Source organism: Durio zibethinus, chromosome 2 (genome assembly GCF_047325235.1).
Source record: "Durio zibethinus cultivar Kanyao isolate XHJ-2024 chromosome 2, ASM4732523v1, whole genome shotgun sequence".
Classification (NCBI taxonomy): Eukaryota; Viridiplantae; Streptophyta; class Magnoliopsida; order Malvales; family Malvaceae; genus Durio; species Durio zibethinus.
The window spans coordinates 2,090,517-2,113,047 of record NC_143163.1 but is presented as its reverse complement, the minus strand read 5'-3'; the positions used below and the strand labels follow the sequence as shown (position 1 = coordinate 2,113,047).

Genomic DNA, 22,531 nt, shown 5'->3' with positions numbered 1-22,531 from the left:
TATTTCAAATTTTGGTGATGACTTGGTCTTTTCCCTCCTGTTCACCACTTGTCCAAAAGATTTATAAATCAGCAACGTTTATCGACCATCCTTATAAATATCTACCCAAGACTGTGTCTTTGCATGCAACAACATTTTTTCATTTTCAGTCTTATTTCTCCTTCTATATATCTTAAACCAAAGCTGAAACCCTGAAAAATATAACTATAGCAGTATTGAGTATAGTGACTAATTCCAGTATGAGCTGCCAATCCAATATGGATGATACGACCCCAGAGATTGAACTTCCAGGCTTCAGGTTCCATCCAACCGAGGAAGAACTCCTTGATTTCTACCTCAGAAACATGATTTATGGCAAGAAGTTGCGTTATGACATAATTGGATTTCTCAACATCTATCACCATGATCCCTGGGACTTGCCTGGTACATATATATGATTTAATTTGTTTTTGTTTACCGAAATAGGCAAATATGATTGGTTATGCTTTATCAGGATCGATGTTTTTGTTTATTATGTTTTATAGGATTGTCGAAGATTGGAGAGAGGGAGTGGTACTTTTTTGTGCCTAGAGATAGGAAGCATGGCAATGGAGGGAGGCCAAACAGGACTACAGAAAATGGATTCTGGAAAGCCACGGGTTCTGACCGGAAAATTGTGAGCTTATCAGATCCAAAGCGCATAATTGGCCTGAAAAAGACTCTTGTTTTCTATAAGGGGAGAGCCCCAAGGGGAAGCAAGACTGATTGGGTCATGAACGAGTATCGTCTCCCAGATGGTTGCTCCTTGCCTAAGGTAGCTTTTTCATTTTTTAAGTTAATCTTCATTAAAAGAGAATTACTTAAAAATTTGCATTAGCAGCCTTTAATGATGGCCGGGGTTTGGCTCTCTTTCCATAACTTTTTGTCATGGAAATTGAGTTCTCCCTTCCAAGTAAATACTATCATACAAAGGATTAAAAAAAAAAAATTGAAAACTGGTCTTTTTGTTAAGCATCCTTTTGTTAATATGACATAAGGGGAACTTCAATAAAGTAGTATTTAGCTGTGTTTAGGATTGCTGCTTTCACGTTTCACCCCTAAAAGAATTTGTAGGAGAGTTTCAAACTGTTAAACCCTCAAGAAATTAAAAATTATGGGCAAAGACTCGACTTCTGACTTCAGTACTCTTTTTAATTCACAGCAAACTTTCTTAAAGGATTTTTTAATGCAAAGGATTTACACCTATTGGAATTGTTGATAGTGTGAACACTTTTGTATTATGATTTATAATGGGTCCCAACCTTTGGGAATAAGACTGAAAAATTTGTAATCATGCTAATGTCATTGTCATTTTATCTGACAATGTCTCTGAAGTGTACAGTTTCATTTTTTTTCTGATAGTTTTTGTATGATTGAATGCAGGACATAGTTTTGTGCAAGATATATAGGAAGGCAACTTCCTTGAAGGTTTTGGAGCAAAGGGCAGCACTGGAGGAGGAGTTGAAGGCAATGAACACATCACCTTCATCTCCACTATCATCCTTGGAGACCACCTCCTTCTGCAGCCCAAAAGAAGATTCGGTGCCATCACTTTCTGTGGTACCCCAAATGGTCTTCAAGAAAGAAATTGAAGAAGAAGAAGCAATGGTAGAAGAGAAAAAAGATGGAATAGCAAAGGAGAACAAAGTTTCTTCAGAATCTCTGCAATTACCATTAGGCAAGGAAAAATTGCCAGAGCTTCAACTACCCAAAATGCTCAGTGACTGGACCCAGGATCAATTTTGGGCTCAGTTAAACAGTCCTTGGTTTCAAAACCTGACACCGTATGCCAATATCTTGAATTTCTAGAGGCCTAAATCACTATGCTAAGCTTAATTTAGACTCTGATGTTGTATATAAGCTTCAATTATCTACTACTATATCTTAGTATTTTATCAAGGTGCCTCTCAGTGAAGTTTTAAGCTGACTAGCCTAAGAGGACTACCCATGTTTTTACAGCTTCAAGCTTTGGAAGCATTTGCTGGTTCTGTTAATGAAAAATTTTTGCATAAATGTTACATTCAATTTTCTTGATATAGCTTGGAGGTTTATTTTAATGGAAATTAAATGGAAATTTGATGCCAATCAAAATAAAAATAGCTAGCGGCTAACTTGCTATAACTTGGATGGATGTAGGTGGTGGATGAACCTTGAAAATTTGGGTTATGGGCCAACCTTTGGTAAGATTATTTTTGGATTCAGTACAAACAGCCCAAAGTGATTGGAGAAGGGAAGGGAAAATCAAGAATGATGGGCCCAAGAGGTTCAGTGGGAAATGACTGGTATTCGCTGCATGACGTTCGTTGACTTGGTCAATGGTCTACTCAATCAATATAAGATCATAGCAGAGACTAATTATGCTTTAGAGAAAATCAATATATATAACTTGTTGACATTTTTCGACTTGTCGGAGATTTTTCATGTCGAATGATATCAGATTAACATGGTGATTAAAAGGTCGTATACTGTTAGCCAGTATTAATGAGGGAATTTGATCAATTGCTTGCCAAAAAAGATGAAAATTTTTGTTTTGCCCATTATTACAGAGCTTTTTTGTAATAACTTTGGGTTTTAAATTTATCATATAGCATGATCCTTGGATCTAATCTAGTAGAATGTTCCCTCAGGAAAAAATAATAATGACAGTAAAGAAAACCATCCATTTTATTGTTCTTTCGCAAGCATTAAGATTACATAAACTTCAAAAACATCTCAAGACAGCAATTTCAAAGAGAGAAAGCTCAAACATCTCAATTTGTACGTTTAGCCATGTTATTAGGCACTATAGTTTACATGGAGTCCACCGAGAGTCCATTCCCAAAAGGCCTTTGGTTGTAGCAGTCAAGATTGCTACCATAGCTAACTCCAAGTATGTCACAGTACCTCTTATAGAACCCAATGCGGTCCTCTACCTTTGCATTCCAACCCTTACCACATTCAAGGCCGCCATTGATAATATTTGTGATCACACCATACCCTGGAACCCGCCCTGCTGCCCGATCGCTACCGGAGGGTGACCATGCTCCGATTATCACATTATGGCAAGAAGGCTTTGGCGATTGTGGAGTCATCCAGAACCAGAATGCTGACTTGAAGGAAATTGTAGGATCACTTGATAGAAGGTCTGGGTTGTTTAACAGGTCCACCCCTATGGCTCGTCCGCACTGACCGTAATTGTAGTTCCTGAAACATTGAAGTTAATTAATTCCAATATTGTCAACGGAACACACTTGTGCTACCATAAATATGTAAAGATGAAGGGTGAAAGGTCATGCAGTTACCAAGAAAGCTGCATTGGACCCCGGCCAAAATATTGCCGACCAGGAGCACAAGGGTAGTTTGGATCCCAAGCGCAGTAAGATGAACCGGGGTTTAATTCTCTATTGTAGCAGTATCCCCACGCATATGGACCATCGGGTGCAGCCCATCCCGCCCCACCTACAGCATCAAAAATGATAGTAACGTAATGTTTTCTGAGAATTGTTTGCAGAGTCATGTGTAAAAGATGGTAAACTTTGTGTTTAATTACTTTCAAAATAGACTAACCAGTTGTTTCGTGGGAAGTTTGGGCCAAGAAAGCAGCAATTTCCCTCTTGCGAGTGGCATCATCACCACTTGCAGCGAAGGCAGGAAAAGACTTTGCAGCAGCTATGAAAGCATCATAGGTGTAGAAGCCACGGGCAGGACAACCCCCATCGTTCCTATGCAAAAGCATCTTATCAAACCGTTCTCTTGTTATAAGCTTACCGAGTCCACCACCAGTGTCACTGCCGCTGCACTGACTTTGGCAACCATTTTCCTTTTTGCAGTAAGCATCGGTGTTGCCACACCAACCATATTGGCTACAACATAGGCCTCCTGGGCACAGAGCACCACCTGCTTGCCTTCCACACTGCTCAGCTGAGCCTAGGAGTATATAGGAGAAGAACAAAGAGAAAACTGACAAGGCCTGAAAGCTCATTTTTAAGAATATATGTGATATTTTGTCAATGTTTGAGTGAAAAGAAGAGAAGATGGATGTACATATATATAGCAGGAGTGACGGAGAAAGATCAGATTATCCTTTGGATATGCCCTTGACTTTGCAGATTTCAGGTTCTCATCTTATCTATCTAACAATGGCCCTTTATTAACAAAAAGTTGAAAAGGATTGGCATGAGGGCGGCTATTCAATCATCCTAGCTTCTTGCACATGAATTCGTTATGGGGCCACCATTAAAAATACTATCGATCCTATAGTCGCTACTTTCTGTGCGTGAGAATCCAACAATGGTTTGAACATAGATTTTGTGTTCCGCTTCATATGCTATAGAGGGAGAAACACAACTTAACCAAAGTGTAATACATTCACTTGGATTCATCGGGACATGACATGAGCTATTAAGTTACTTTAGATATGTCAAGTGAAGGATATGATCCTATATAAGATATGGAATTAGCGCACAGCTTCATGGGTTTTAGCGCGTATTTGCCACACCTACAAAAGCCGAGGGAGATTTGGCAATAAAGGCAGCACTGCACTAGAGGCGGCTTTTGGTTTTAAATATTCAATTGAAATCTAAAATTTTAGGTTTTGGTGCATTGCACTTAATTAATGTTGTCATCTTGTCTTGTATATAATTATGACTCGTTCTTTACCAAATATTTTACCAAGTAATGTCATCGTCATCTTGTCTTCCGCATCCGAAGGTTGGAAAACTTTTTTTTTTTAATTATAATAAAATATTTAATATATTATTTAAATTTTAAAATTTTTTAATATAATATTTAAATTATAATTTTATTAATTAATATATTATTTTTTAATATGTAAATTTTAAATAATTATATATGATATGATTTATAAATAAAATTTTAAATATCACATTAATTAAAAATTTATAATACATATATTATAATAAAGTTTTTAAAATTTAAATATAATTTTAAATATTTTATTATAATTCAAAAATCGTTCGTCGTATACAACAAAAACACAAATCACAATCAGGTTAGAACATGATCTTGCCGTTTGTGTCATTTGAAACACTTCTTTTCTTTTATTTTTTAATCTTATAAGTAATATTTTTGTAATATTTTAATAATATTTTAAATTAATTTTAATAATATTATTTTAGTAATATTATTCAATAATATTATCTTTTATCAATAATATTTTAGTAATATTTTAAAGGGTCGGTGCAACGACTCCAAATTTGGCATATTTTGGTTTTATTTTTTCTAAAATGGTCTTCTCACAGTAGTCACCAAACAGAATTGAGTACTGATTTTCTGTTTGGCAAGAAGCCCAAAAACAGAGAAATCAGACATATTTTAAAAAACGGAAGGCTCAATAATTTTCCAGGCATTGTATATAATCAATGCAATGATTTCATTTGAGGGGGGACCCGAGTTTGTTTTCTGATTAACTGAGCAGGTATTTGGGACCAAATTAATCACGACACCATGGCACACAAAACCTTTCACATTGCGATGTATCCATGGTTTGCCCTTGGCCATATTACTGCATTTGTTCACATTGCCAACAAACTAGCGGAGAGAGGCCATAGAATTTCCTTCTTCTTGCCAGCCAAAACACAGCGCAAGGTTGAGGCTTTTAATCTCCACCCGGATCTCATAACCTTCATTCCAATCACCGTTCCACATGTTGAAGGCCTGCCTCTCGGCGCTGAAACAACAAATGACGTTCCTTTTCCTTTGCACCCTCTCATTATGACCGCCATGGACCTCACGGAACCTGAGATTGAAGCTTCCCTCCGTGAACTCAAACCCCATTTCGTTTTCTATGATTTCACTTGCTGGTTGCCAGCCTTGACTCGCAGGCTAGGCATCAAGTCCGTGCTTTATTGTATCATTAGCTCCGTAACTGTTGGATATCTTCTGAGTCCAGAAAGAAAGACTCTTGAGAAAGGTTTGACTGGGCCTGATCTCCTGGAACCTCCAGAAGGTTTCCCTTCTTCAAGTATCAAGCTACGCGCCCATGAAGCTCGAGGATTAGCTGCGGTAACAACTATGGATTATGGAAGTGGTATTTCGTTTGTGGAGCGCCAGCTAAGGTCTTTAAGTGACTGCGATGCAATTGGTTTCAAGACATGCAGGGAGATCGAAGGACCTTATTGTGAATATATTGGAAACCAGTTCGAAAAGCCAGTGATTTTCGCAGGTCCAGTAGTGCCAGAGCCACCAAAAATAGCGTTAGAAGAACGATGGGAAAAGCTATTAATCAACTTTCAAGCTAAGACCCTGATCTTCTGTGCCTTTGGGAGTGAGTGTGTTCTCAAAAAGGATCAGTTCCAGGAATTGGTTTTAGGCCTTGAGCTTACAGGTTTACCATTCTTGGTTGCCCTGAAACCACCAATAGGAGCTGAAACAATTGAGTCAGCCTTGCCAGAAGGATTCCAAGGGAGAGTGGAAGGAAGAGGATTGGTTCATGGAGGTTGGGTGCCGCAACAACTGATCCTGATGCATCCTTCCGTGGGGTGTTTCGTGACTCACTGCGGGTCTGGCTCTTTGGCAGAGGCTATGGTGAATGATTGTCAATTGGTGCTGTTACCTAATGTTGGAGATCAAATAATTAATGCAAGATTGATGGCTGGAGACTTGAGAATTGGAGTAGAAGTTGAGAAAGGTGAAGAAGATGGGCTATTTACAAAGTATGATGTTTGCAAGGCAGTGAAGGCTGTAATGGATGATAATAGTGAGGTGGGGAAAGAGGTAAGGGCCAACCATGCTAAATGGAAGGAGTTCCTTTTAGGACCAGGGCTTGAAAACCATTACATGGATGGTTTTGTTGAGCAGCTGCATGCGCTGGTTTGAGTATTTCATCCATTTTGAGATCATGAAGTTGTATTATTTTCCTTTTACTATCAATTCTATTGCAAGGAAAATCTGTTTTGAAATTGAATTCGATGTCAAAACTCAAGATATACCTCAAATTGGGTGGAAATTTTCAAATATATATTTTTTATGTTTTTATTTGAATTCAATGTCAATATTTTTTTTCCTTAAATTATAATTTTAACCATTTCAAAAATGTATTTTTTCCGTATAAAATGATACATTTACAATTTTATTATTAAAATAAAAAATAATTTTTAAAATTTTCAACAGCACTAATCATTTTAGATTTTTCTATAATACCTTTAAATTCCAAGTATGTAACTGTTAATACTGTTCAATTAAATTCACATTACTCTTTTTCGATACTTCATATTAAATTCACTAACGAGAAGTTTATTTACGAAAAAAATTGAAAATTATTACTTTTATTTTGAAAGAGAAAGGTAGAGCCCACTACGTATGACATCCACCTGCACCGTCGGATCATTCTCTCCGATAAATTACGCATCAGATTCGCATAACCGACAATCAGAAAAAAAAAAAAAAAAAGAAGGGTTCCCATACGATCTATCGCACACTAAAATAACAGCACGGGACGACTCAAGACTAGGGTTCTTCGAATGAGCGAGGGACAAAAGGAAAGACAGAAAACCTCAAAATTATCCTAAAGGTTAGAAAAGAAACCTTTCGTGTTCGTTTGTAGATTTTGTTTGTCTCTGTTATTAACAATGGGAAGAGGAAAATTTAAGGCTAAGCCCACCGGTCAACGCCACTTCTTCACTGCCGAAGAGATGCGTAAGGTTTCTTCTTCTAAAGTTTTCAATTTTTATGTTTGTTTGGATTTATTTTACCAAGAAAATTCGAGTAAAAGTAAAAATTTCAGATCTTTTCTACTGGAAATCGTGGAAGTATATACACCGTTCATTTTGAAAAGCATTGGTTTTAGCATGTATTTTCCACACTCCAACAAAGCTGAGGGAGATTTGGCAATAAAGGGCCTATAAATATTGAATTTAAGTCTAAAATTTTAGGTTTTGGTGCATTGCACTTAATTAATATTATCATTTTGTCCTGACTCGTCCTTTACCAAGGATTTTATTCCTAACTTTTCTGGATACACCCAAAGTTTGAAAGATATACAACTACAAAAACATAAATCACAGTCGATAGCAACATGATCTTGTGTTTTGTCTCATTTGAAACACTTCTTTTCTTTTGTCTTTGACCCCAGAAATACATGTTTTTGACAGGAATACAGTTAATAAAATGGTTGCTAAGGGCATATATATTTTCTTGCAACACTATTTTATTAATAGTTCACTTTTCCCCTAAAATATGACAAATTTTAATTTCAGTACGTATTGAGATTTACTTTCGAAGAAATTGTGTCATCGTTATTTTTTTGGGGTTTTTAGATGTGTTGCTATTAGAGTTCATTGCGGATTTCTTTTATAAAAATCTTTATTTATTATGTTCTAATTAGCCTCTCCATATGAATTAAATGATTTGAAGGATCAGATACATTTCTTGACATAATTTTTGTTCAATAATCTTATAAACATATTTTTTATTTACGTAAGTATAAATACTAATATTTAATCGGAATTTAAAATTTAATTTAATTTAATTAATTTATGTTATCATTTTTAAAAAATAATATTCAATAAATTTAATTTTTAAATTTTTATATATGTAATTTTTTTATCTTATTTCCAGACTTTTTTTTAAAAGAGTTTCTATTTTTGCTTTTTATCCATCTCAATAGCAATATCCACCTTGGTTTTGGATAAGATCAATTTAATTAAAAATTGTTAAAGAAATCCAATGCAAGGGTTCATCATTGTAACTTGAAATTTTGCAAAGAACTTGAATTAAGCTTTATCCTTATCATGATTTTTATTCGTTTAGCAATACTATTTATGAAATTGACAAAGATATATACAATTTGGCATATGCTTAATCCAAAAGGATATGCCTGCTAGCTGGCTTTTTTTTTTTTTTAATTTTTGTTTGATTTATGATTAACTATAAGACAGTTGACAATAATAATAGCAGTAAAACGATCGGAGAGGGGACAATGAAAAGAACAGTATAATCAGGCTCTTCTGATTTTTAAATGGGTTTAACTGCCCAATATTTTAATAAAGTACTGGTTAGCCCTTTGTTAATACATAATGTTACATCATCAAATAAATTAATTTTAAATATATTTTAAGGATTAATAGTATTTTATTTTTTAATTTTTTAATTTTTTATGAAATATATTATATAATTTACTTACAATATATAACATTTATACATAAATAATATATAAAATATAAACGCTTTCTATGATGTTAAAAATTGTCGTAGCTTCAACTATCCTAAATGCTCAGTGATTTGAACCCTGGATCAATTTTGGACTCAGTCAATTATTCCTTTGGTTTAAAACTATATCTTGGTATTTAATTAGGGATCATCCCAGTGAAGCTTTAAACTGACTAGCCTAAAGGATGACCCAATTTTTTTACAGCTTCAAGCTTAATTTGGAAGCCTTTGCTGGTGTCCATTGAAGAATATATTTTGCATATCCAATTTGCCTTTTAAGGTTTATTTTAATGGAAATTAAATTGATGCCTTGACAAGTTAGCTCGAGGGCTCTTCGATACAGAATGGAGAAGGGAAAGGATAAGCAAGAATGATGGTCCCAACCGGTTCAGTGAGAAATGAAAGGTATCAGCTGTATGCGTAATGGTCCTTCACTTCACTTGGTCTTGGATTATCAATCAACCAATTATATTAAGAGCTCCTTGAACTAGTTGAAGATTTTTCGCATCGAATAATTAATTAGATATGGTTATGAAAAGGTAAGATAACTATTAGGCATTGGCTTGTATAATTAACGAAGGATTTTGAATAAAAAACTTCTTTTAAAGCCAAGGGCAGTGCGAATGTTAATTTTCACAGCCAGTTGATTAAGGATCAAAGCTATAGGTACCTCTACAAAGGTACCTACATTAAGCATATCCATTTTATTAATTATTCTTCCACAAAGCGTACATACATAAGCATATATAGAACAGAGTGCCACAGCAAATCCAACACGCTAGGTCGGATCAGATCACCGTTCTAGTTATAACATCATTAACGTCTACCAACGTCTTCATTTGACACTAAAGCTACATTGACCCCACCAAAAGTCCTTCATTGAAAGGCCTCTGGTTGTAGCAGTCAAGATTGTCACCATAGCTAACTCCAAGCATGTCACAATACCTCTTATAGAACCCAATGCGGTCCTCTACCGCCGCATTCGAACCCTTACCACATTCAATGCCGCCATTGATAATATTTGTGATCACACCATATCCTGGAAGCCGGCCAGCCGCCACGTTGCTAGCTGAAGGTGTCCATTCTCCGGTTATCACCTCATGGCAAGAAGGCTTTGGCGGTTGTGGACTCATCCAGAACCAGAATGCTGACTCGAAGGAAAGTGTAATATTGCTTAATAGCAGGTCTGGGTTTTGTAACAGGTTCTGCCCTACGGATGCTCCAAACGGCCCATAGTTGTAGTTCCTGAAATATCAAAGTTAATTAATTATTCCACTGTCAACAAATCAAAATTTATCTTGCCATAAATACGTTAAAGAACGAACGGTGAAAGGTCATGCAGTTACCAAGAAAGTTGTATGGGACCCCGGCCATAATATTGCTGACCAGATGCACAAGGGTATTCTAGGTTTGTCCAATCGCAGTAATCTGAAGCGGGGTTTACTTCCTTATTGTAGCAGTATCCCCACAAATATGGACCACCGGGTGCATCCCAACCTGGTCCACCTACAGCATCATCAAATTAATTGTTAAGATGATAATGTTTTTTGAGAATTGTTAGCATATTAGCCATGTTGAAAAGATGGTAAGTTATTACTATTATTAACTTTCAAAATAGGACTAACCAGTAGTTTCATGGGAAGTTTGGCCCATGAAAGCAGCAACTTCCCTCTTACGAGTGGCATCATCGCCAGTTGTAGCGAAGGCAGGAAAAGTCTTTGCAGCCGCTATGAAAGCATTATAGGTGTAGAAGCCAACGGCATGACAACGCTGATCGTTTCTATATGGAAGCATCTCTTCAAATATTTCTCTTGTTATTATATCAGCGAGTCCACCGCCGGTGTCACCGCCAGTGTCATCGTCATCATCGTCGTCTCCGTTGCACTGGCTTTGGCAACCGTTTTTGCAGTATTCATCAGTGCTGCCACACCAACCCCATTGGCTACAACATAGGCCTCCTGGGCACAGGGCACCACCAGCTTGCGATCCACACTGCTCAGCTGAACCTAGGAGTGCATAGGATAAGAACAAAGAGAAAACTGACAAGGCCCTGAAGCTCATTTCTTATGCATGCGTGTGACTTTTTTTCTTTTTTTGTAAATTGTGTGAGTGAAGGGTTAAAGGATGGACGTGCATTTATATAGTGGAGTGATGGAGAAAGATCAGATATATATATATATATATATATATATATCCTTGATTTTATTCAATTGAGCGCTGGCAGATTTCAGATTCTCATGTACTAAAGGACGCCCCTTTATTAATTAAAATTCGTGCACGTTTGAAATGCCGGGCGGTTGTTGAATTGATAATTTTAGTTTTTTGCACATTAATGCTTTTATGGAACCAATATTAAAGATATTATCATCGCTCAACAGCTCTGCACGTGAAAAACCAACAAAACCGTATGTGTAAATTTTGTTTTCTGCTTGCAAAAGAAGTGATATATATATATATATATATATATGATTATTATTTAGGCTTTTTTAGCTTGAACTTGGAAAACAGAGCAGAGGAAAAGAAAATGGGGGGAGGGACAATGTTTTGCATCTCTTCAAAGTCATTTCAAAAGCTAATCTTAAGGAATCTATTCTTATACCCTATTATAACTATAGGACAACATTTTTTGGCATGATAGGTGCATGCAGAGTGAGAATTCGAACTCCAAAACTCAATTCTGATCTCAACTCCCATGAAATAGTTACTGCTTGGAAACTTGATCAGTAAAGTTAAATGCTTGTATGAAAAGGGCGAATATGCTACAATAATTGATATGGATGATGCATTATTGAGTCATTGAGAAATGGGCCCGAGGATAGCTATCAAGTTCCTTTCAGTTCAGGTCTGTCACGAAACGGTATGTTCCTGTGTAAGATATGGAAATAGCCTCCAGGCTGCAGCCACCGACAGAGCTGAGGGAGATTTGCCAATTAATGAAAGCAGCATCCATACTCCGGCTTTTGGTTTATTCCATAGTCTAAAAACTAGGTTTCGGTGCCTTTTCCCTTAACAAAGATCATCTTTTGAACAATTAATGAACTACTTGACGAAATATTTTACTCCCAGCCTTTTTCAACACATCCCAATTTTGAAACACTTTTCTTTGTTTGAAATATGTGATGAGAAACCGACACAAAAAATAATCTAGATGCAATATGCTAACGTGAACACTAATTTATTTTTTTTTTTCCATTAAAGCAGGTTTTTGAGAGGAACACCATAAATAAAGTGGATGCTAACTAGAAGTCTATATATTTTCTTGCAAGACTGTTTTATTGGTCTGATGCATGGTAATATGACAGATTTTATAATCATGCATGGTAATATATCACAACTTGCTTGAAAGAATACTAAAAAAATATATATTTTCTGTATATAGAAAATTTTAACTTGAGCATAAGATAAAAAATTGCATTTATTGAAATTTAGTCTTCGCATAGATTGGATAAATTAATTAGCCTAAACCTCAAATTCAATTAAAAAAAAGATTTTATTGTTAGTTATGTAAAAGCAATTTACTTTTTGTTCCAAATCATTATTTCAATATGTTCTAATTAGCCTCTTTAAATAAATTAAATGATTTGAAGAGGCCTATATTTTGACATATATTTTGCCTTCTCTTCGTCTACCCAATATATGTATATACATACATATAAATGTATATTATATATATATATATATATATACATTAATCTTGTGATGGGGGAGACATGAAGAATCTCGTCCTTTCAAATTGCAGTTGAAGGTAACATGGACTTGACACCAGCTAGTAAACTCCTAGTATATCTTGATTCCTGAGATACAAGTATACTATTTAATGGGCGATGCACCAGCAGTTTTAAAATTTTTTTCCCGAGGCAATGGCTATTTTTTTTCTACCTTATTCTGTGCACTTCTTCCTGTCTGGATTAATATATTGTCGTGCGGGAGGCAAGCAAGATCTGCAGACAAGCTCTACTGCTACACATCTTATCCCACAGAATAGAAAAATGCTTGGAGTTTAATGATTGATGTTGCATGATTATTAAGTTGTCCTTCTAACACAGTCATAACATTTAAGTTTCAGGCTGTTATCCTACTTAAATTGGTGCATGCATCCATGTGAAGGACATTGAAGTTTCGCATACTGATAATTTATTATTCTGTTTAATTTTGAGATAATAGGAATCCTAACAGCTACAAACTTCAGTAATTGTTTTTTTTTTTTAGATGCCAAAGTTCATATTTAAAAAAAAAATTAGATTATAATATCTGATAAAAAAAATTAAGTTCAAACGGATTGTTAATGACAAAAAGAATAAGAAAGACTCATTTATCATTGTGGTAAGTCATGATATTTTAAGAAAGAATATCAATTGTTACAAAAGTAAAATGATTCTTCAAAAAGAGATATTTTTGAAAAATTTGTTGCCACAGTTCCCAAAATCAACATGATTGAAAATGATGAATATTGATGAGTTGATCCTGAGACAACAAAACTTGTATGCAAAGACAAAAGCATGTTCACAACATTCAAATCAAGTGAATATGACAGTGTTTTCTACATGAGAAATTCTTTTACAGCAACAATAAAAGGTAAAATGATTGTTGACCTTGAATTCACTTAAGAAAAAACTTTAACTTTGAATGTTGTTTATTATTTAATAGAAGTTAGGAAAAACTTAGTGTTTGAAAGTCTATTGAACAAGTTTGGTTTTAAACTTGTATTTAAGGTAAATAAATTTATTTTGTCTAAGAGAGAAATTTTTGTTAGGAAAGGGTATATGTATGAGAGAATATTCAAACTCAATATTATTAACAAAAATAAAAATGATGTTTCTATTTACATGGTTGAATCTTCATATTTATGGCATTATAGATTAGGTCATTTAAATTATAGAAATTACATGATATGAGTAAGTTTTTGTTAATTCCTAAATTTAGTCGAGACATTAATAAATGTAATACATGCATGTTGATTAGAATTACCAGAAATCCTTTTTTTAAGGTTAAAAAAAATACAAAATTACTTGATTTAATTCACAATATGTTTGTGATATGTATAGGACTCTTTATCATCTGAAAAGTAACATTTTATCACATTTATAGAAAATTGTATTAGATATTGTTATGTTTATCTATTATGTTTCAAAAATAAAGTACTTGATAAGTTTAAAAAATATAAATTTGAAATTGAACTTCAGTGTAAATATTTTATCAAGTGCTTGAGGTCCAATCCGAGGAGAATATTATAGTTCAAGTTACTTTCAATCCACCATAATAATCTACCAAGTTACTGCTCTTTATACACCTCAATAGAATGGTGTAGCTGAAAGAAAGAACAGGGTCTTAATAGAAATGATAAATGCAATATTATCATATCTTGGTCTTGAACAAGGATTTTAGAGTGAAACTTTATTAACAGCTTATCATATACTAATATAATTTTCAATAAAGAAATAAAAATAACCTCATATAAGCAGTGAAAGAAAAAAAAATCAAATCTTAATTATTTAAAGGTGTAAGGATGTAGAGCTGTAGTTAAAATTTCAAAACCCAAAACGAAAAAGTTAGCTGAAAAAAGGAATAGAATGCATATTTATAGAATATGCACAAAATAGTAAAGCATATAGATTTATGGTTATTGAACCAAATAATTCAATTTCAGTTAACACTGTTATTGAATCAAGAGATACAATTTTTTATGAAAATATATTTAAATCTATTTTGAGACAACTACAAGCAATTTTAACCTACAAGTGAAAAAAAATTTCAAATCCATTGGAACAAATTGAAATTAGTGACAAATCTTGTTAAAAAAAAAAAAAAGCAAAAGGGTTAGAAAGGCAAAAGATTTTGGACTAGATTTTTTTTATCTTCTTTATAGAAGGGACTGGTGAAAGCATAAATAATTAAATTCCTTATTGTTTTAATGCGGAGTTTGATTTTGTTACATAAGAAGAGGCAATGAAGTCTTAAGATTCTGCTTTTTGGAGAGAAACAATAAATGATGAAATTGACTCAATAATAGAAAATAACACTTGGATTTTGGTTGACCTTCCATCAGGTTCTAATCTAATAAGCTGTAAATGAATTTTCAAAAAGAAAATGAAGGTGGATGGAATTATAAATAAATTTAAAGCAAGGTTGGTAGCCAAAGACTATACAAAATCAAAGGATAAAATACATTGATACTTATGCTCCAATAGCTAGAATTACTACAATTAGCCTTTTAATCTCGCTTGTCTCGATTTATAATTTGATTATACATAAAATGAATGTAAAGATGGCATTTTTAAATGGTAAATTAGAAGAAAAAGTATACATGAAACAATCGAAAGTATTTATCATTCTAGGTTAAGAGCATAAGGTTTGTAAACTTGTAAAATCCTTGAACAGATTTAAGCAAGCACCAAAACAATGGCACCAAAAGTTTGATGAAATTGCTTTTACTATTGTTTTAAAATTAATAAGCCAGATAAGTGCATATATAACAAATTTGAAAATGACATAATTTGCTTATATGTGGATGATATGTTAATATTTGGCATTGTTTCAGAACAAGTTAAGGAAACAAATATATTTTTATCAAATAATTTTTCAATGAAAGATATAAGTGTAGCGGATGTTATTCTTGAAATTAGAATAACTAGGAATGATAGTGGTATAACATTGTCACAATCGCATTATTGAAAAAATACTTAAAAAGTTTAATCTTTTCGATTGTATTCCTATATCTAAACCCATAGATGCTCAACTAAAATTAGGATCTAATACTGATAGAACAATCGATCAGTTGCAATATGAAAAAGTAATTATTTGTCCGATGTATGCAATGACTTGTACAAGACCAAACATAGCATTTGCAATTGAAAAGTTGAGTGAGTATACAAATAATCTAAGTAACTTACATTGACAAGCAGTTAAAAATGTTTTTCGATATTTAAAGAAAACAATCAATTATGAATTGTGTTATAGTGGATATCCTTTAGTTATATAAGAATATTCTAATACTAGTTGGATTACTAATATGGAAGATTATACTTCTACAAGCAAGTGAATCTTTGTACTTGATGGGGGTTTCATTTTTTAAGGTTCCAAAAAACAAACATGCATAACAGATTCCATCATGGCAGCTAAGTTTATCACATTAGCTGCAACAGCTAAAGAAGCTGAATAGCTAAGATATTTATTATATGAAGTACCTTTATGGCTTAAACCAATTTTCTTAATTTTTATCTAATGTAATAATAAAGTAACTCTAGCAAGGGGATATAGCCAAGTATATAATGAAAAGTCTAGACATATTGGATTAAGACATGGCTATATTCGATAATTAATTTCAGATAAAGTTATCACTATAAATTATGAGAGGTCAAGTGAAAACTTGACGGATCCGTTAACCAAAAGTCATGTTAAATAATTGGTAAAAATGATCTCAATAAGAATGAGGGTCAAGCTTATGAAGTAAAGTCACCCATGATAAAAATTCGACTCAACACTTGGTATAACGTCAAGTCTTGAGTTCAATGAGATAAAGTACATCATCTATATGTGACTGCTAGCAGACTGACTTTTTTCCCTCAGTATTACTAGCAATCACATATCAATCAACCTCATTTTCTTGCTCTAAAATTTCCATCCACAGCACAAAGTAAGCAAGCATGATTACCACAAAGAAAGCTTATCAGAATGGCAAGAAAGTGGCAGCAGATAGAAGCCATTGGAAGGAAAAGAATTACTTCAGCAAGGAATAATAAAAAGATTGCTGCTGCAAATCATTCTAATACATCCCCAGCAGCTGACAAAGCTTCTTTGTTATCTACACAATGGATAAGAGACGTTTTGTGATTCCCATGGTGTTTCTGATCAACAGCATTTTCCATGGACTCTTCAAGATGTAGGAAGAGGAGTTTGGACTGTCAAGTGAAGGGCCTATAACGTTGCCATGTGATTCAGTTGTCATGAATTACATTCTCTCCCTTATGAAAAAAGGATTAGCTAAGGAATTGGAGAGAGCAGTGCTCAATTCCATTACTACCTACCTTTGCTCATCAGATACTTATTTCAGTCAAGGACATGCAGATCAACAGTCACTTGTTTGTGGGTTCTGAGTGAATAGGCTTTGAATCTTGAAAGAGATTTTGTTTTAAACAAAAGATAATAGAGAAAACAAAATCTCTTTCTAGGTGTAAATGATTCAAAATATCATTGTGTAATGCAAAAAGACGTTTCATTGAGAAATCCTAGTAACTTTGCAAAATGCAATAGACATCATTGAGAACAAAAATCAGTCATTGCCCGTCTCCTTGATAAACATGAAGCTCTTGCAACATGTCAGGAAGAACTTCCTTTTGCTTTATGATGCTCTGAAAATAGCAAGTTATGTTCTAAAATGATATCCGAAGCTTCAGCAGCCTTACATGATATTTTTCTAGCATCAGTAACCGTAATCTCAGCTAATGATAAATGTTATGCACTTGGATAGCCAAATGGAGGTACATAGCAGAATTCATGACTGAGAAAGTCTATTTTGGTGCATGTCTATTATTTTTTTTTTTTAAATTTTGTTTGATTAGTGATTAACTATAAGAAAGTCGAAAACAGTAATAGTAGCAATAGGATTGGAGAGGAGAGAAGGTAAAGAACAGTATTATTAGTTATTTCAAATAGAGATCAGGCCTTAGCCACAATTGGGCTTAACAGGCCCAATATTTTACTGTAAGCATTAGTTAGCCGTCTTTTACATTTAGCGTAAAGCGTGACAAGAACGCTAATTTTGAATGAAGACTGTATGTTTGGGTCCAATCATAATTCCATGACAGATTATGCGTTCTCCACGGCCTTAAAATAGTTTTATTTCTAGGAATTTTTTTTTTTATGCACGAAGAGAACCGAACATTTTAAAATTGTTTTTTTTTTTTTTAATTTGTAGTCCATGTATTATTATTATATAATATTATATACTATCAGTAAATTATAAAATGTTATATCATCAAAAAAATTAATTGTTTTTAAATTTTAAAATTAAATTTTTAATAAAATATCATTATATGATTTACTTACAATATATAACATTTCTATATAAATAATACATTAAATATAAACTGTTTCTATGATGTTAAAAATTGTCTTAGCTTCAACTATCCTAAATGCTCAGTGGTTTGAACCCTGTATCAATTTTGGACTCAGTCGAATAGTTCTTGGGTTCAAACTATATCTTAGTATTTAATTAGGGATCATCCCAACGAAACTTTTAACTGACTAGCCCAAGAGGATGACCCAATTTTTTTACAGCTTCAAGCTTAATTTGGAAGCCTTTTCTGGTGTGCATCGATGAATATATTTTGCATATCCAATTTGCATTTTAAGGATTATTTTAGTGGAAATTAAATTGATGCCTTGAAAAGTTAGTAAGAAATGACAGGTATCAACGGCATGCGTAATGGTCCTTCACTTCACTTGTTCTTGGATTATCAATCAATCAATTATATTAAGAGCTCCTTGAACACGTTGGAGATTTTTCATGTCGAATAATGAGGCATTGTGTATTAATGAAGGATTTTGAATCAAAAACTTCTTTTAAAGCCAAGGGCAGTGAGAATGCTAATTTTCATAGCCAGTTGATTAAGGATCAAAGCTATAGCTAGGTACCTCTACAAAGGTACCTACACGAAGCATATCCATTTTATTAATTATTCTTCCACGAAGCGTACATAAACTTTTAAAACATTTCTAGACTGCAATTTCACATAAGCATATATAGAACACAGTTTCATAGCAAATCCAACACACTAGGTCGGATCAGATCACCGTTTTAATTATAACATCATTAATGTTTACCAAAAGTCCTTCACTGAAAGGCCTCTGGCTGTAGCAGTCAAGATATTCACCATAGCTAACTCCAAGCATGTCACAGTACCTCTTATAGAACCCAATGCGGTCCTCTCCCGCTGCATTCCAACCCTTACCACATTCAATGCCGCCATTGATAATATTTGTGATCACACCATATCCTGGAAGCCTGCCAGCGGCCACGTCCCTAGCGGAAGGTGTCCATTCTCCGGTTATCACCTCATGGCAAGAAGGCTTTGGCGGTTGTGGAGTCATCCAGAACCAGAATGCTGACTCGTAGGAAAGTGTAATATTACTTAATAGCCGGCCTGGGTTTTGCAACAGGTCCTGCCCTACGGATGCTCCAAACGGCCCATAGTTGTAGTTCCTGAAATATCAAAGTTAATTAATTATTCCAATGTCAACAAATCAAAATTTGTCTTGCCCTAAATATGTTAAAGAACGAACGGTGAAAGGTCATGCAGTTACCAAGAAAGTTGTATGGGACCCCGGCCATAATATTGCTGACCAGATGCACAAGGGTATTCTAGGTTTGTCCAATCGCAGTAATCTGAAGGGGGGTTTACTTCCTTATTGTAGCAGTATCCCCACAAATATGGACCACCGGGTGGATCCCACCCTGGTCCACCTACAGCATCATCAAATTAATTGTTAAAATGATAATGTTTTCTGAGAATTGTTAGCATATTAGTCATGTTGAAAAGATGGTGAGTTATTACTATTATTAACTTTCAAAATGGGACTAACCAGTAGTTTCATGGGAAGTTTGGCCCAAGAAAGCAGCAACTTCCCTCTTACGAGTGGCATCATCACCAGTTGTAGCGAAGGCAGGATAAGACTTTGCAGCCGCTATGAAAGCATTATAGGTGTAGAAGCCAACGGCATGACAACGCGGATCGTTTCTATATGGAAGCATCTTTTCAAAGATTTCTCTTGTTATTATATCAGCGAGTCCACCGCCGGTGTCACCGCCAGTGTCATCGTCGTCGTCGTCTCCTCCGCCAGTATCATCTCCTTCGCACTGGCTTTGGCAACCGTTTTCCTTTTTGCAGTAGTCATCTGTGCTGCCACACCAACCCCATTGGCTACAACATAGGCCTTCTGGGCACAGGGCGCCACCAGCTTGCGATCCACACTGCTCAGCTGAGCCTAGCAGTGCATAGGATAAGAACAAAGAGAAAACTGCCAAGGCCCTAAAGCACATTTCTTATGCATGCATGTAGTTTTTTCCTTTTTTTGTAAATTGTGAGTGAAGGGTGAAATGATGGACGTGCATATAAATAGTGGAGTGATGGAGAAAGATCAGATATGTGTCCTTGATTTTATTCAATTGGGCGCTGGCAGATCTCAGATTCTCATCTACTAAAGGACGCCCCTTATTAATAAAAATTCGTACACGTTTGAAATGTGGGCTGGCTGTTGAATTGATCGTTTTAGTTTTTGCACATCAATGCTGTTATGGGGCCAAATATTAATGATAGTACCATCGCTCAACAGCTCTGCATATGAAAAACCAACAATGGTTGTATATGTAAATTTTGTTTCTGCTTTACATGCTCCCAAAAGAAGTGATCTATGATTCTATATATGGTTATTATTTAGGCTTTTTTAGCTTGAACTTGACAAACAGAGCAGAGGAAAAGAAAATTGGGGGAGGGACAATGTTTTGCATCTCTTCAAAGTCATTTCAAAAGCTATTCTTAAGGCATCTATTCTTGTACCCTATGATAACTATAGGATAACATTTTTTGGTATGAGAGGTACATGCAGAGTGAGAATTCGAACTCTGAAGTCTGAACCTCAATTCTGATCTTAACTCCGATGAAATAGTTGCTGCTTTGAAACTTGATCGGTAAAGTTAAATACCGGTATGAAATGGGAGAATATGCTTCAATAATTGATTTAGATGATGCAACATTGAGTCATTGAGAAATGGGGCCTGAGGAGAGCTATCAAGCTCCTTTCAGTTCAGGTCATCGCGGGAGGATATGGTCCTGTATAAGATATCGAGATAGCGTGCAGCCACTGACAGAGCAGAGGGCAATTTGCTAATTAATGAAGGCTGCATCCAGACTCCAGCTTTTGGTATATTTGAAAGTCTAAAAACTATGGTTTGGTCCCTTGCACTTGATTAGCATCATCTTGCAAACAATTGATGAACCCCTTGACAAAATATTTTACTCCCATCTTTTTTCAATACATCCCAAGTTTGAGTCACTTTTCCTTGTTTGAAATATGCGACGAGAAACAAACACAAACAACAACCTGGATGCATGGCGCAACATGAACACTTATTTTCTTGTTGTTCTTCTTTTTTTTTTTTGTTTTTTCCCTATTAATATATAGGTTCTTGAGAGGAATACCATAAATAAAGCTGATGATAGATAGAACTCAATATATTTTCTTGTGTTACTGTTTTATTGGTCTTATCATGCATGGTAATATGACAAATTTTATAATCAAACGCGATAAGCCGCTCCCAAACAGAACTAAAAAGACTATGTCGTTAACAAAATAATTAGGCAGAAGCAATTTATTTTTTTCCAAATTGTTACTGGGCTTGAAACTTGATCAGTCAAGTTAAACGCTGGTATGAAAAGGGAGAATATGCTACAATAATTGATTTGGATGATGCAATATTGAGTCATTGAGAAATGGGGCCCGAGGATAGCTATCAAGTTCCTTTCAGTTCAGGTCTGTCACGTAATGATATGGTCCCGTATAAGATATCGAAATAACCTGCAGGCTGCAGCTACCATCAGAGCTGAGGGAGATTTGCCAGTTATTGAAGGCAGCATCCAGAGTCCGGCTTTTGGTATATTCCAAGGTCTAAAAACTAGGTTTTGTGGCTTTGCACTTAACTAAGACCATCTTGTAAACAGTTGATGAACTCCTAGACAAAATATTTAGCTCCCATATTTCTTCAATACATCCCAGTTTTGAAACACTTTTCTTTGTTTGAAATATGCGACGAGAAACCGACACAAACAATTGTCTGGATGCAATATGGTAACATGAACACTTCTTTTTTCTTTTTGTATTTTCCCTCATTAAAGCAGCTTTTTGAGATGAACACCATAACTCAAGTCGATGCTAGCTAGAAGTCTATATATTTTCTTGCAAGACTGTTTTATTGGTCTGATGCATGGTAATATGACAGATTTTATAATCATGCATAGTAATATATCACAACTTGCTTAAAGGAATACTAAAAATATATATATATATATATATTTATTTTTGTATAAAGGAGATTTTAACTTGAGCAGTAGGATAAAAAATTTCATGTATTGAAATTTAAATTTCAAATCAATTGAATAAATCAATTAGCTTAAGCCTCAAATTTAACTAGAAAAAATACTATATTTTTAGTTATGCAGAAATAATTTACATTTTCTTCCAAATATTCATTTCATTATGTTCTAATTGACCTCTTTAAATACATTAAATGATTTGAAGAGGCAGATATTTTGACATCTAATTCTTGGTTCAATATAGTGTATAAAAGTCTTTTCCACTTATGTACATGTAG

The 22,531-nt window shown here is 34.5% G+C and overlaps 5 protein-coding genes and 1 pseudogene across 7 annotated transcripts; 3 read left to right on the top strand and 3 right to left on the bottom strand.

Annotated features, from left to right (window-relative positions):
- The first annotated feature begins 109 nt into the window (after nt 1–109).
- LOC111308709 (NAC domain-containing protein 6-like) lies at nt 110–2,054 on the top strand. The gene is made up of 3 exons (XM_022907242.2): nt 110–423; nt 525–793; nt 1,402–2,054. Exons 1-3 carry the CDS (start codon nt 240–242, stop codon nt 1,825–1,827), a joined length of 879 nt encoding a protein of 292 aa, XP_022762977.2. The 5' UTR covers nt 110–239; the 3' UTR covers nt 1,828–2,054.
- Nucleotides 2,055–2,658: 604 nt separating this feature from the next.
- On the bottom strand, nt 2,659–4,017 carry HCHIB (basic chitinase). Its single transcript, XM_022907240.2, has 3 exons — nt 3,565–4,017; nt 3,300–3,456; nt 2,659–3,201 (listed from the first exon to the last, which is right to left on the bottom strand). The coding sequence occupies exons 1-3, from the start codon at nt 3,977–3,979 to the stop codon at nt 2,808–2,810; spliced, it is 966 nt and encodes a 321-aa protein (XP_022762975.2). The 5' UTR covers nt 3,980–4,017; the 3' UTR covers nt 2,659–2,807.
- A 1,203-nt stretch (nt 4,018–5,220) lies between these two features.
- Nucleotides 5,221–10,411, top strand: LOC111308706 (cyanidin 3-O-galactoside 2''-O-xylosyltransferase FGGT1-like). 3 transcript variants are annotated; one of them, XM_022907238.2, is made up of 2 exons: nt 5,221–7,653; nt 9,488–10,411. In XM_022907238.2, exon 1 carries the CDS (start codon nt 5,464–5,466, stop codon nt 6,832–6,834), a length of 1,371 nt encoding a protein of 456 aa, XP_022762973.1. In that variant the 5' UTR covers nt 5,221–5,463; the 3' UTR covers nt 6,835–7,653; nt 9,488–10,411. The 3 variants fall into 3 exon arrangements, with proteins under 3 accessions (XP_022762973.1, XP_089601146.1, XP_089601149.1); XM_089745020.1 differs by having other exon boundaries at nt 9,484–10,411; XM_089745023.1 differs by having other exon boundaries at nt 5,221–7,658.
- On the bottom strand, nt 9,813–11,276 carry LOC111308707 (endochitinase 1-like). The gene is made up of 3 exons (XM_022907239.2): nt 10,791–11,276; nt 10,512–10,671; nt 9,813–10,410 (listed from the first exon to the last, which is right to left on the bottom strand). The coding sequence occupies exons 1-3, from the start codon at nt 11,224–11,226 to the stop codon at nt 10,017–10,019; spliced, it is 990 nt and encodes a 329-aa protein (XP_022762974.1). The 5' UTR covers nt 11,227–11,276; the 3' UTR covers nt 9,813–10,016.
- A 2,174-nt stretch (nt 11,277–13,450) lies between these two features.
- LOC149519869 (auxin-responsive protein SAUR64-like) lies at nt 13,451–17,641 on the top strand (annotated as a pseudogene).
- Nucleotides 17,642–18,857: 1,216 nt separating this feature from the next.
- LOC111308701 (endochitinase 1-like) lies at nt 18,858–20,250 on the bottom strand. Its single transcript, XM_022907234.2, has 3 exons — nt 19,747–20,250; nt 19,468–19,627; nt 18,858–19,366 (listed from the first exon to the last, which is right to left on the bottom strand). The coding sequence occupies exons 1-3, from the start codon at nt 20,201–20,203 to the stop codon at nt 18,949–18,951; spliced, it is 1,035 nt and encodes a 344-aa protein (XP_022762969.2). The 5' UTR covers nt 20,204–20,250; the 3' UTR covers nt 18,858–18,948.
- Between the last annotated feature and the right edge of the window lie 2,281 nt (nt 20,251–22,531).

Excerpts from the sequence above, each read along its gene's own strand:
- HCHIB (XM_022907240.2), bottom strand. The coding sequence starts at position 3,979 with ATGAGCTTTCAGGCCTTGTCAGTTTTCTCTTTGTTCTTCTCCTATATA. Across the intron at positions 3,457-3,564 it reads AACTTCCCACGAAACAACTG|GTGGGGCGGGATGGGCTGCA; the intron begins GTTAGTCTATTT and ends TTGATGCTGTAG. Across the intron at positions 3,202-3,299 it reads GGTCCAATGCAGCTTTCTTG|GAACTACAATTACGGTCAGT; the intron begins GTAACTGCATGA and ends TCAATGTTTCAG.
- LOC111308707 (XM_022907239.2), bottom strand. The coding sequence starts at position 11,226 with ATGAGCTTCAGGGCCTTGTCAGTTTTCTCTTTGTTCTTATCCTATGCA. Across the intron at positions 10,672-10,790 it reads AACTTCCCATGAAACTACTG|GTGGACCAGGTTGGGATGCA; the intron begins GTTAGTCCTATT and ends ATGATGCTGTAG. Across the intron at positions 10,411-10,511 it reads GGTCCCATACAACTTTCTTG|GAACTACAACTATGGGCCGT; the intron begins GTAACTGCATGA and ends TTGATATTTCAG.
- LOC111308701 (XM_022907234.2), bottom strand. The coding sequence starts at position 20,203 with ATGTGCTTTAGGGCCTTGGCAGTTTTCTCTTTGTTCTTATCCTATGCA. Across the intron at positions 19,628-19,746 it reads AACTTCCCATGAAACTACTG|GTGGACCAGGGTGGGATCCA; the intron begins GTTAGTCCCATT and ends ATGATGCTGTAG. Across the intron at positions 19,367-19,467 it reads GGTCCCATACAACTTTCTTG|GAACTACAACTATGGGCCGT; the intron begins GTAACTGCATGA and ends TTGATATTTCAG.
- LOC111308709 (XM_022907242.2), top strand. The coding sequence starts at position 240 with ATGAGCTGCCAATCCAATATGGATGATACGACCCCAGAGATTGAACTT. Across the intron at positions 424-524 it reads TGATCCCTGGGACTTGCCTG|GATTGTCGAAGATTGGAGAG; the intron begins GTACATATATAT and ends TATGTTTTATAG. Across the intron at positions 794-1,401 it reads ATGGTTGCTCCTTGCCTAAG|GACATAGTTTTGTGCAAGAT; the intron begins GTAGCTTTTTCA and ends GATTGAATGCAG.
- LOC111308706 (XM_022907238.2), top strand. The coding sequence starts at position 5,464 with ATGGCACACAAAACCTTTCACATTGCGATGTATCCATGGTTTGCCCTT.